Source organism: Cololabis saira, chromosome 15 (genome assembly GCF_033807715.1).
Source record: "Cololabis saira isolate AMF1-May2022 chromosome 15, fColSai1.1, whole genome shotgun sequence".
Classification (NCBI taxonomy): domain Eukaryota; kingdom Metazoa; phylum Chordata; class Actinopteri; order Beloniformes; family Belonidae; genus Cololabis; species Cololabis saira.
In genome coordinates, this window is record NC_084601.1 from 22,467,375 (window position 1) to 22,480,950 (window position 13,576).

General features: G+C 44.7%; 1 protein-coding gene across 2 annotated transcripts in view; it reads right to left on the reverse strand.

Moving 5' to 3' along the window:
• Positions 1 to 13,576, reverse strand: part of LOC133460505 (ephrin type-A receptor 7-like) — a 198,319-nt gene that overhangs the window by 61,323 nt on the left and 123,420 nt on the right. For both annotated transcript variants that reach the window (XM_061741090.1, XM_061741089.1), the window contains exon 4: positions 528 to 683. In XM_061741090.1, the coding sequence (XP_061597074.1) occupies positions 528 to 683 (156 nt within the window). The remainder of the gene's footprint in view (positions 1 to 527; positions 684 to 13,576) is intronic.

Genomic DNA, 13,576 nt, shown 5'->3' on the forward strand with positions numbered 1-13,576 from the left:
TGTGCCCCTTATGTACGAATATAGACCCGTTCATTGATATTGCTCCTTGTAATGCGGTGCCCCTAATAGTCTGCAAAATACGGTGATTCATTAATTTATTTACTGATCAACTCATCGGACTGATTTGATCAGACCAAATGTAAGATAACAATAGTTAGCAGTAAGTAAGCTATCAAGCAAAAACAGCAAACTGGTGTAAAGTGGGACCGTATAGGAATGTAAGTCTTGCCATTGTAAGAATGAGATGTGTACTTGCTGTACTCTATTGCCCTTATGTTTTAACAACTTGTGGTTTCTATTTTTTTTACCTCTTTTATTATCATTTTATTTCATTTTTTTTGTTATTTACTGTTTAATTGTGTCTTGCCGCTTTTAATGTCAATGTAAAGCACTTTGAATTACCTTGTGTTGAATTGTGCTGTACAAATAAACTTGCCTTGCCCTAAACCCCCCTCCTCTGTTCTATCCCTGATCAGCTGACTTCACTCATAAACTGATGAAAGACAGGAGTTCTGTGCCATCCTTACGTGTGCACGGCGCAGAGGGGCTGTCCAGGGGCGTCCGGAAGTGGTCCTCCTCACACACACACACCACAGACCCCTCCTCATCGGCGATGCTGTTGGCGGGGCACGGAAAACACTCCTGCTGCCTGGACGACATCTTGTAGGAACCGGGTGGACACGCTGCAAGAGAAAAAAACACAAATAATCAGTCCGGATTCAGGCCCAGAAGTCCCGCCGTGTACTCGCCACACATCCCAGAAGACTTCGGGAAGCATCAAACTCTACGGAAACTAAAACCAGAAGATAACTGAGACTTTTCAGAGCTTTTATTAAACAGAAGCAGCGTCCTGAAAGGCTCTTATCTCCTTCTCTGAGAGGGAAAGTAAGATGAATGGAGGAAAAAAGCAGTAAGTGAATCCAAGAGGAAGTATAAAGAGTGGAAGATGGGATTAGTAGAGAAAAAAAGCTTGACTCTGACAAAGACAATTGCCAGATTATGTGTGATCATTCTGCTGCTGGATGGAGGCAGCTGGAAGACAACGAGCTAAAACGATGTGCTGGAACACCGCCGAATGCCCCCAAACTCCAGCTCACTGTCATTTTCCCTTCATCTCCTTTTATTAGATGCTTTTTATTAAATCTCTAGCTTTACAGTCTGGTGTATGGCAACCCTGACAGGACAGAAAATAACACCATGGTGATTTATTTTCTCATTCTGATTTAAGCACATTTCTCCCTGGAGTTAAAAACTTTCTAGTTATTTTTCCCCAAAAAGTATTTATTGACCTATTTATATATTCATGCAATTTGGTCATTTTTGTTTCCCTCCTAAGACAAAAACAACAAACACACACACACACACACACACACACACACACACATTAGGCGGGGGAAGATACACCATATCTGGTGTCTGTCCTGGTGTATAAACATTACCAGGAAAGTAAAATAAAATTCACCTGTTAATAGTTTCCTTAACCATTCCTAGCTTTAAAATAAAACAAAAGTGAAATCGTTTCCTCCTCTGTTTTCTCCTGAGGTTTTGTGTTTCCTACCCTGGCTACATGTTTCCCCCTCTTCCTGCATGTTTCCTCCTCTGCCAGGGTGTTTCCTCCTCTGTTTGCATGTTTTCCCCCTGTTTCCCCCTCAGGTTTTGTGTTTCCCCCTCTGTGTGCGTGTTTCCTCTTCTGGCTGAATGTTCCCTTCTCTGTTTCCTTCTCTGTTTGCATGTTTCTTTCTCTGTTTCCTCCTCCGCCTATGTGTTTTGTCCTCTGTTTCCTCCATAGGTTGTGTGTTTCCTACTCTGGGTGCATATTTCCTTCTCTGTTTCCTCCTCTGTGATACTGTAGTGTTTCCTTCTTTGTTTCCTCCTCTGCAGGTTTCCTCTTCTGGCTGCACGTCTTCTCCTCTGTTTCCTCCTCTGGCTGTGCTTGTTTTACTCTGTTTCGTCCTCAGGTTGTGTGTTTCCTGCTTTGTGATTGTATTTCCTCTTTTGGCTGAGTGTTTCCTTCTTTGTTTTTGTCCTCTGTTTGCATGTTTCCTCCTCTGGCTGCATGTCTTCTCGTCTGTTTCCTCCTTATGAGTGTTTCCTCCTCAGGTTGTGTGTTTCTTCCTCTGCCTGCGTGTTTCCTCATTTGCTTCCTCCTCTGCCTGCATGTTTCCTCATCTGTTTCCCCCCCTAAGGTTGTGTGTTTCCTCCTCTGTTCCACCCCCTTGTTGTGTGTTTCCTCCTCTGTTTCCTCCTCAGGTTGTATGTTTCCTTTTCAGGTTGTGTGCTTCCTCCTCTGCCTGCGTGTTTCCTCATCTGTTTCCCCCCCTAAGGTTGTGTGTTTCCTCCTCTGTTCCACCCCCTTGTTGTGTGTTTCCTCCTCTGTTTCCTCCTCAGGTTGTGTGTTTCCTTTTCAGGTTGTGTGCTTCCTCCTCTGCCTGCGTGTTTCCTCCTCTGTTCTCTCCCCTTGTTGTGTCTAGTAAGAAGCTTGTAATTGACTTTCTAATGTTTGTCATTACAGATAAAAAAGATTCTCGCTCTTAGTTCTCAGTCAAAGCTGAGGACTGACAGCAGAAAACGTGAACACACACACAAATACACAGGTTTGCTACGCTGCAGCAGACTGTCTTTGTTCCTGCCGCTGCCGCCACTCTCCTCCCCCCACCATGCCAACAACATGCAGCGTGAAGAGCTTTGGTCTCTGGAATCAAGGCTGAATTTTACGCTCTCCTACAAGAAACAGAAACGCTCTAAAAGCAGCCGAGTTCCGACCGGGACTTATCTCCTTGCTTCAGTGTGGCGCCACATTTGGCAGGCCCGCCTTGGAGGTGTGTGTCTAATGACAGGGGTGTATCAGACAACATGTGCAGCGCAGATAAAAGGAGCTAGGTTGGCTTGATGGCCGTCAGTGTCGGCAGAGACTGAACACTTGAAGGATGATGCCAGCCAGGGTCAGCCTGACCAATGGGAGGCGGAGAGACCCGAGACTCATTCAGCAGTGACTAAATGAAGAGCATCCAGTCCCCTGTGCTGGTTACCTTCCTGCTAAACAAAGCACTCAGAGAGAGGAGTAGTTTTGGGAGTGTTGAGAGTGACTGCTGGACAGACAAACACCAATAAACTGTTCATGAAGAACTGGACAATCCCTCTCTGATGTCATCTGCATGCTCTCTGAACATCAGGTTGAAGGCTTTTTTTCCCCCAGATGACTAGACAGCACCATGTTGGCAAGAACTGACACCTGACGAATCTTATGGCACTTTTCCACAAGTAACTACTCAGCTCTACTCATCTCAGCTCGGCTCTACTAAACTTTGCCAAGTTTCTTTTCCATAACAATTCAGCACCTGGAGCAGAAGTAGGAGGGTTGGAGTGAAGCTGCTGTGACGTATTTGATTGTGTGATCTAAACGAAGATGACAACAACACTAAAGATGTAGAACCTGGAGGATATGATATTTGTGCTGCTGGGTCTGTGGCTTGTGTTTGATATCAAGTTAAAAAATGAGAGTGAAAGAAGCTTCTTAATTTTTTTTTTACATTTTTTTTAGTTCGTCTCGGCGCTGCTGAAAAGTCAGCTGGGAGCCGTAAGCAGCTATGAAGTGACAGAGCTCCTGGTGGATCTTGCCGTTCTTTATCGCCCGTCTAGATCCCTTTTTAATTCTCTCCTCAGCCACCAGGTTTATGAACATCTGCACCTCAGAGTTGGATCACCAAACAGACTTTTGTGCTGCCATTGCCTGTTGAATAAAATGAACAAGAAGCCGCCGTCAGAGTCGCTCTTTCGCTGATTTCCTCCTCCTGACTCAGACGTCTGACTCCAACCCCCCGACCAATCGGTGGTCTGTAGTGTGATGATGTCAGATACAGCCGACTCAGCCGCTTAGAACCTCGGCAGAGTAGTTACAGAAAAGTATCTACTCGGCACGTTAGACCCCTAGTGGAAAAGAACCAAACCGAGTTGAGGCAAGTCGAGTCGGGCTGAGTAGATACTAGTGGAAAAGCGCCATAAGACACCCGGACACCGACTGCACCTCGCCCATCTTAATTAAGTTCACACAGGTTAGCTAATTTAGCTTGGTTGGCCAGCTCACTCTGACCTGTGATGCTAACTAACGATCCCTTCAATTAGTTTTAATGACATCAGCCCAAACATCTTCATCTTAGAGGAAATCCTAAACAAATGTTGCCACAGTTGAAACAGACACCAGCAGAGCTGCCGTCTGCTGCCATCTAAGGTTGATCGCGCTCGGCCAGCCTTGGCTACACATTGCTCGGTCATCTTGGCTGCTTGGCTTGGAAGACTAGCCTAGTTATCATCCAAGGTCCATGGCCATTCTTCATCCCGGTGGGACATGCCTGGAACACCTCTCCAGCGAGGCGCCAAGGAGGCATCCGATAGAGATGCCCAAGCCACCTCAGCTGACTCCTCTCAACGTGAAGGAGCAGCGGCTCGACTCCGAGCTCCTCCCGGGTGACCGAACTCCTCACCCTATCTCTAAGGGAGCGTCCAGCCACCCTGCGGAGGAAACTCATCTCGGCCGCTTGTATCCGCGATCTTGTCCTTTCGGTCATTACCCAAAGTTCATGACCGTAGGTGAGGGTAGGTGCGTAGATTGACCGGTAAATCGAGAGCTTCGCCTTTCGACTCAGCTCTTTCTTCATCACGGCGGTCCGGTACACCTACAGCATAACTGCGGACGCTGCACCGATCCGTCTGTCAATCTCACGCTCCATCTTTCCTTCACTCGTGAACAAGACCCCGAGATACTTGAACCTCCACCTGAGGCAGGACTTCTCCACCCACCCGGAGAAGGCACGCCACCCTTTCCCGGTGGAGAACCATGGCCTCGGTTTTGGAGGTGCTGATTCTTATCCCTGCCGCATTGCACTCAGCTTCAAACTGCCCCAGCACATGCTGAAGCTCATGCAAACAACCAGATACACAAAAAAACAGAAACATCACCATTACAGTTCCATCCTCTAATGAATAAAAAGTAAAAGGTCAAAGAATGTGAATATCATTGAGTTTCTAGATGACTTTAAAAGACTTTTGCCTTTGTGGGAGGAATCAATTTCCAGTTGGCCCTTCTGTCTTCTGCGCTCCTATCCAGCCTTAAACATGCTCATTAATAAACCATGAGGCACTTAATACAAGAGATGTGAGCAATGGATTGTTTCTTTGCCTCTCTGACAGCGTACGTTAATAAATATTAATAACCCTAAAAGAGCTTTCAGCCTGGAAAACACAGACCACAGATCCAGTCAAACATCGGGACTGTATTTGTTCAGGAAATGCAGAACAAGAAAGAGTCAGAGTGTTGGTGGGGGGGATTCCAGCTGGAAATCAAGACTTAAGGGACGTTTGGTTCCGACTGGTGGTCTCTGTGAAGCTGACTCGCTCAGCATCATTCCCATGTCTGGATCTGAAGGTTCCTCACATAACACTGCCTTCGTGGTCAGGCTAGAGAGAGAAAAAAACACTCTGACTGCTGCATTTCTGCGTCAGCTTGCTTTAAATTACAGCTGCGGTGAGCTTGAGCAAGTCGGACGGGTGGAACCAGTCCCTTCCCACAAGAATCCACTCAGTTGCATGATAAATTGGCTGAAGAGAATTGGATTTGGAGCGCATCCGGCCAGAACAGAAAGTTTCAAAACTCGCTTTCAAATGCAGACAATCTGGTCAAACAACAAATGAAGAAACAATAAGGATTTTCTCCTCTTTTTTTAAACATCAATTATTTATTTTGTCTTGAAACCAAAAAACCAAATGCAGGTTTACACTAGTGGCATTCACTGGACCCCACACACATTTCCAGCCTCAACGACTACAGACCAGTTGCACTCACCCCAGTGGTGATGAAGTGCTTGGAAAAGCTGGTCTGTAGTCACATCACAGCAGCGCTGCCCCGCACCCTTGACCCCCACCAGTTTGCCTACAGAACGAACCGATCCACGGAGGATGCAGTGGCCACAGCACTCCATGCTGCACTAGCCCACCTGGAGCAGCAGGGGAGCTACGTGCGGATGCTCTTTGTGGATTACAGCTCTGCCTTCAACACCATCCTCCCTCACAAACTGATGGTCAAGCTGGGAGACCTGGGGATTCCAGACGACACCTACACCTGGATCAGCAGCTTCCTCTTTGACCGCAGACAGAGAGTCAGGGTGGGCCATCACACATGCACGGCCCTAAGCCTCAGTACCGGCTCCCCCCAAAGTTGTTTGCTGAGTCCCCTGCTCTACTCACTCTACACGCATGACTGCACCCCCGTCCATCATACAACACTACAGTGGTGGGGCTCATCTCGAAGGGGGGGGGTGAGTCTGCATACAGAGACGAGGTTGTGCGGCTGTCGTTGTGGTGCAGAGACAATAACCTCCTCCTGAACACCTCGAAGACCTAAGAGCTGGTAATTGACTATGGGAGGAAAAAGACAGAGATTCCTCCGCTCATCATCAGCAGGGATTGCGTAGAGAGGGTAGCCAACTTCCGGTACCTGGGAGTCCACGTCGAGGAGAACCTGACCTGGAGTGTGAACACCTCTGAGCTGCTGAAAAAGGCCCAGCAGAGACTGTACTTCCTCAGGATCCTCAGGAGGGAGAACATCACACAGAGTCTGCTGGTGTCCTTCTACCGAGCCTCCATCGAGAGCATTATGACGTACTGTATCTGCATCTGGTACAGCAGCTCAGAGAAACGCACTCCAGAGGGTCATCACCGCCGCCCAGAAGATCATGGGCTGCCCTCTCTCCACACTGGAACACCTCCACCACTCCCGTTGTCAGGAAAAAGCCCAAAATATAATAAAAGACACCTCACACCCCGGACACTCACTGTTTGAACTGCTGCCATCTGGGAAACGATACAGACTCATGAAAACAAGGACAAACAGACTCAAACACAGCTTTTATCCAACAGAAATAACCTCTTAACAAAACAGGAGCTAATGTGCAATAACAAAAAAATTATTGTATGTTGATGAAGGTTCTTGTAATGTCCGTATGTTGACGTGTGTGTGGAGGGGTATCTAGATATATATATTTATTTTATTTGTTTTTATTTCATTTTATTGATTTATTTTTCAGTTATTTTATTTTTATATGATGCGCTGACTGGGGAGCACATTTAATTTCGTTGTACATAGTGATAGTGACAATAAAGATCTATCTAACTATAAAAGGAGCACACACCAGGTAGAAGCAGCTGTGACCACAACTGTACAGATGTGTTTACAGAGCTGTACAGATGTGTAACCTTTTTTTATTTCTGTCGCTACTGAAAAGACATCTGAAAAGAGTGCTGCTGAACCTGTAATGAGGACTGGAGGAGCTTTGACCTAGCAGCAGCGGGACCATCGATAGGCCAGCGTTAGACCTTTGGGTTCAACACCAAAAGACCAATCTTTTCAGTTTAAATGGTGCAGACCAGACTACATGGCTCAGCCAGAGGCCCCAGTAGGATAGCAGCTAATAATGGCCCCAGTAAGCATCTTCATCTGCTCAGTGGAACAAAGGTCCATCTGCAAACCCAACAGGAAGTCCAACCTTTTGCAAACCAACCTTTTGGGGAGTTGTATTGCCGATTGCTGTAAGGTGACGAGCAAGATTTGTTGTTCATTATTGTGTGTTGTGGAAGTTAGGAATGGCTGACCTGTGATCAAGGCTGTGAACACGGACAGGCTGCTGCAGATGGACACACCTGAACCTCATCACATCAGTGATAACAATCACCTGGTCTTCCTGCTCCTTATAATGTAGGAGCGAGATACCGGAGGAATAAACAGAAGAGGGCTGTTGTCAATGTCTCATGCCACAAGTGGCCGTGAGGCTCTCCTGTGTCAGTGCCGATTCCCTGCCACTCCTCTTCTCTCAGCGTAATATCGGGTACATGTGTGCAGATGTGAGTGTTGATTGTATTATTCCTTGTGTGTCGAGGATACCTGGCTTGGGTGATGACAGACCAGCAGCAGTGGTCGTGGTGGCGCGATTGGATCGCTGATTGGATCGCATCTGATTGTTTGAAGGGAAGTGACCAAACTTGGAGGCCAGATTGGGAGCGGGACAAGCTGGGCACTGATGCCACCTCACTCCTCTGGCGGCAGAGGTCCTGGCACAGAATTACAGCTCGAGCTGCATCTCGAGCCTTGTGGGACGACAAAGGTGCAAGGGAAAATCCCGAGCCTTTACAGGACCAGGCTGTTATAGTATTCAGAACCTTGCTGCCGAATTGACTGCTTGGACTGGGCTATGGTTTAAAGGTATTTAGCAATAGCACTGTGGTGTGTTTTTTTTTTTTTTTTTTTTTTTTTGGTTTATTTTTTTAATTTAAACCCATTTTAGGAATCCAACTATTTATGTAGGGGAATCAGAGCCAAGTAACAAACAAATCTCAACCTTGTTACAGCAACATTTTACAACCATCTATAAAGGATTCCCCTGAACTCTTTCAGTATTTTTTTTAAATGCGTCTGTAAAGACCTTTTTTTTAATGTAAATCATTGAAGCTTTTGCATGAGTTCAACAGTGTGGGCGTGGCAGCATAATGACATTGCTATTGCATCATCAAACATGAAGCTGATCTATTCTTACATTATCCAAACATCTACAGGTAAGCCTGACTAGATTTGTCCTTATTCTGGCGTAGGAGTGCCCCTATTGGCAAGGTAAAAGGACAGGTTTGACACATTGGCCAACTAGATTCTTATCTGAATTAGGGCTGTTCGATTAATCGATTTTAAATTGTAATCGCGATTATGTAATTAGAACGATGTTAAAACGTGAAACTCGTAAAATCGATTTTTCACTTTTTTTTTTTTTAACCTTGTCTGCACACATATTAATGATTGATACCATATTAATGATTGATGGAAATACCTCTCACTACCTGCGACAAGTGCCCCATGGGAGAGGCTCTTTAGTGTAGGAGGGGGCGTTGTAACATGCCACCGGGTAGACCGGCTCGTGTTCCTTGCAAAAACCTTGCAAATGTGAATAGCAAATGTAATGACTGACATTACACACCTCTACCTCCTTCATGGGTTGCATTATTATTTAGCATGCAAAGACCCAGTTTAGTTTAATTAGAAAATGTCTTGTTTTATTTATTGGAAATATAACTTACTGTATGTTTGCAAGTGCTGATTTGCTGATTTTTTTTCCCAGAGATAAAACTTTATATTTTATTATATTTTTTAAAACTTTTTTTCAACTTATTTTACAGAGCTTTGCACTTTATTCATTCATTTTTGGTTTAATAAGAGCAAAGTTTGCACTTAAAGCCCAATGGGGCAAATGTTCAATAAAAAAAACAGCATATTTGAAATAATTTCTTTGCCTTTTGTCAATTCACAAAATAATCGTAATCGTAATCAAAAATCGGATTTTGAGAGGGAAAAAAATCGAGATTTTATTTTTGGGCAAAATCGAACAGCCCTAATCTGAATTTTGGAAGTTCTCACAGGATGTAGGGGTGTCCATGTGGCGATTTTTGAGTTGGACTGATAAGAGGGAAAAAACACACCCTGAACCCCACAGGAAGTCAAAGCTGCGAGGGTACAATCAGCTGATTGTAGTTTTAATATTGTGATAAGAGTTGTTGTTACATTGATTAGCCACTAGGTGAAACTATGAGCTTTATGGCACATAACACCAACTCATCACCACCAACATTCGTCCTCTGAAATTCTCCCACTATTTTTCAAACCAATGAAGGCCTCTTTTGTGACTATTGTACATATTCTGACCATGCTGTGGAAAATTTGTAAAAAGCGTTTTTATATTGGGCATTCATTATTTCAAATGCCAATCAACCTGGTGGGAGTGGCTAAAACACACTCCAGTTTGTATCTAGTGATGTCATAAATGAAACTTGGTCCTGACAATCACATTTTTACATCTTTAGATTTTTCATCAAAGGGGGTGCTACCACTCACGTGTCAATAAATTAGGACCCAATTCATCTAAAGATCTAAAATGTGGTCTACTTATACACAGATTAATTTATAGATGGGACACGATAAACAGCGGTACAAGTTTCCATCCATCCCCATTCTTGATCATGCAGATCTGCTTGCCCACCTGTCTCAGGGCTAGGTGGACAGCTGACCGTGTCAAGTTTCAGAGAGTGTGAGTTTTTAATGCATGTGAATGAATCATGTCAGGAACTGTTTGAAGTTGGTCATGGCATTTGGAAACAGTGGACAAGAATAAAGCCAACTGGCCAGAAGGGAATGCTGAAAAAGGAACATTTAAGATTTTACCTCTGTTCTTCTATAAATTTTGTCTAAAAAAAAAAAAGTTTTTGAATCACATTTATTTTCCCTCTGTGGCTCTTACAGGGTCTGTTTGATAAAAGTAAAACCATCACCTAGAATTAGCTGCGCGTCATCTCTAAACAGAACTGAAAAGTTATCAAGATAACTGTATTTTTGTCAAACTGTTACAGGTCCATTATAACTGAAAGCTCAGTGGCTGATATGTTAAACCTTTTCTTCCAGACTGATGACAAACATGACTGTGGGAGTCTGTTCTGGCTTCCTCTGGGGAGAAGCCACCTTTGTCTTGCATTTCACACTGTGTCATAACCTGCATGTGTGCACCTCGCTGCTCCTCGCTGCTCTGATGACACGACCAGACCTCGATTTACAGCATAAATCCCTGTTATTAGCTCACAGTAAAGACCTCGTTCACAATCTCACCCGCTGACTGGCTGCTGGCTCACCGGCTAATCGGGAAAGAAGCCGTGAGCCGTGTCGTTCAGGTCAGCGCTCTGCTTCATCATCCTCCTCCTCTGTTCTGCCCTGGTTACCACAGACGGACACCTCACGGAGCTCACAGGAGGATAACTGAGCAACAGCTCAGCGGGGCACCGATGTCAGCAGACATGAACATGAACGGGCTAGATGCTCGAGACATGTCTGGGTCTGCACACTAAGTAAAAACACAACAGGAAACACAGGGGGTACATAGTATTGTGGGGATTCTACCTACAACATCCTTCTGGACATCCGACCAAGGCTACTCCAAAGACACAAGAATCCCAGTGAGGTAAAAAAAAAAAAAAACATAAGTAACAGCTGAAAGGTGGAAGAAATCACTGGAAACATAATTTTTCACATTGAAGTCACTGAACAGGCAGGAGGTTCAAGGAAAACAGCAAAGAGGAAGCTGCTTAAAGTTAGTATCTTGGTAGACGAAAAGAAAAAGCATTTTGTTAAATACCAGAGAGCTTTGCGTCACTTCAAAGGTGGGGCACAGTTGAGGGAGCATCATGTTATGGGCCTGTCTTGCTATCTTGAAGTTGACAGAAGATCTCCATCCATCCGTTTTAGTTTTGCCCAGCTTCAGGTTGTGGATGCAAGAACTGGAAGAGGAGCCACCTCTTCCATACCTCCTGCCCAGGGAGGCATCCAGGACACATCTTTACCAGATGAACCACCTCAACTGGTTCCTCTGGATGTGTAGGAGCAGTCACTCTACTATGAAGCTCTTCTGGATGACAGAACTTCACCTCCACCTCATTTATGCGACTTGTATCCTCCGTCTGGTTCTTTGAGTCACTACCCACAGTTCCATAGGTGAGGGGAGGAACATGGATCCACCAGTAAACCGTCTCAGCTCTCTCGTCACAACAACAGACCAGTACAGAGTCCACATTACTGCGGATGTCAATCTTCTGCTCCATTCCCTCCCTGACTCACAAACAAGACCACAAAATATTTGTACTTCAGAATATCCTCCAGGATAATGACCAGGTGTCTGTACACCATCTGAAGCTCAGTAAAAGCTGGATAATGCACCAGGACAGTGACCCTAAACATGGAAATACATCCATCTTAAGAGTCCAGACCTGAACTTCAGAGATGTTCTGGAATGAGCTGCAGAGAGCTTTTCACACGAGACAAATGTGCCTGACTTGAAATAATACTGAAAGATCCTGTTGAAGTCACTGCTGAATGGGGCTTCAACAAGCTGGTAACTACAAGGAGATGCTTCATTTTTTTAAATGGAAAATGAATGCAGTAAACCACCAATCATTGGTTTCACATGCTTTCTTCTGACTGCAACTCTGTGGATTGTTTGCAATTCTCCAATGGAAGATACCATAAAAAGAGAATGGGACCCCAATATGGAGCCTTGTAGTACTCCAGCCAAAAACCTGAAATGATCGGAACCACCTACATGCTACATGTGTTTGTAGATCAGATTACATTTTATGCCAAATTAATTTAGAAAACCATTCCAATAGGTTCACATTCACACTTTTTACGCTTTTGCATTGATCACTGTCACAAGGCAGATTCTCCTGCGGTCCAATTCAGGGACTTGAAGGTCTTCCAGCACTGGTTTCTGGTCTTAGGTTTCCTTAGAGACCTAAAACCTGTCTGCGAAATCATTATAGTCTGTAGATGTGGAATGACCAGGCAGGATGTTTGAAGCAGCTAACATGAGCAGACACGTGTTGTCAATGTATTTTATACATGTGTGGGAGTAAATATTAACACATGACTCAAAAAAACATCCTGGTTTTATTGCAATATTGAAGGAAACAGATGCACGGTGGAACAGACAGTTGTCTCCAGGATACATATCTGTCTTTAATGTACACAGGCAGAAAACTGCCAGGCTCTTTCTCGTGTTTTATCTTATCTCCTGCAATGATTACTGTGTATGACCCGTTGCCTTAACTTTAGCCCAGGTCTAGGATCCTGGTGCCACTGGCTCAGAGTTCGCAAGCTCATTTCACAAAGTCAGTAGTGACATGAGGATGGTTGGACAGACTCAATTTTAGGTCTAAGCTAAAAATAGCTAAGGTGTGGTGACAGAGGTCAGGTGGGTGTGTTCCAAGCAGCCTCCAGACCTGCCACCTGTCCGTCCATTGCATAATCAAGCCAGATTGGGCAGAGTCAGTTCCTCCAAGATAGCGATGAAAAACAAGCTTCATAATGACTCTTCAGAAATCTTTAGCTTATGTCACAGAAGGTTGTCCAGTTTTCTTTATAGTCTCCGATCGGTACCGCTGCTTGTGTTTTATGCCTGCGCGTTTCCAGTTATCTCCATAATATTTATATCAAACATGCCTCTCTGTGAATGTCAGCCAGTTTCAGGTTTGACTTATGAAAAAAGGAGATTGTGCGAACACCAGCTATTGTGTCCCTTGTGTCACACTTCTAAAGTACTATTCCTCCTTGGAAGCAAGAGTGAGCACGGCTCAGGTAGGAGGGGTGATGCTGATTCGTCATGCTGCTGAAGGTTACACTCATCCCCCTTTTCACCACTCAAATGTAACAGTGTTTTTCTCTGCCAGCAGTGTTTCATGTTAATTTACGCGTATTGTGGACGTCCAGCAGCCACTGAGCCGATTGGGAAATAAAAATGCTGCTCTGGGAGTTTTCTTCTCTATAAAATATCAGAGGATATGGAACTGGCAGCATCAGGGAGAACGTGGACAGTTTTTGTTGACTTGGAGACCTCTGTTTGTGTGTGCTGGAGATGGATATTTACCAGCTTAATCTCCAGCCTGAAGTCTTTAGCATCATGCTGATTACATTTGACTCAAATCTGCATTTGGACTTGAATTACCC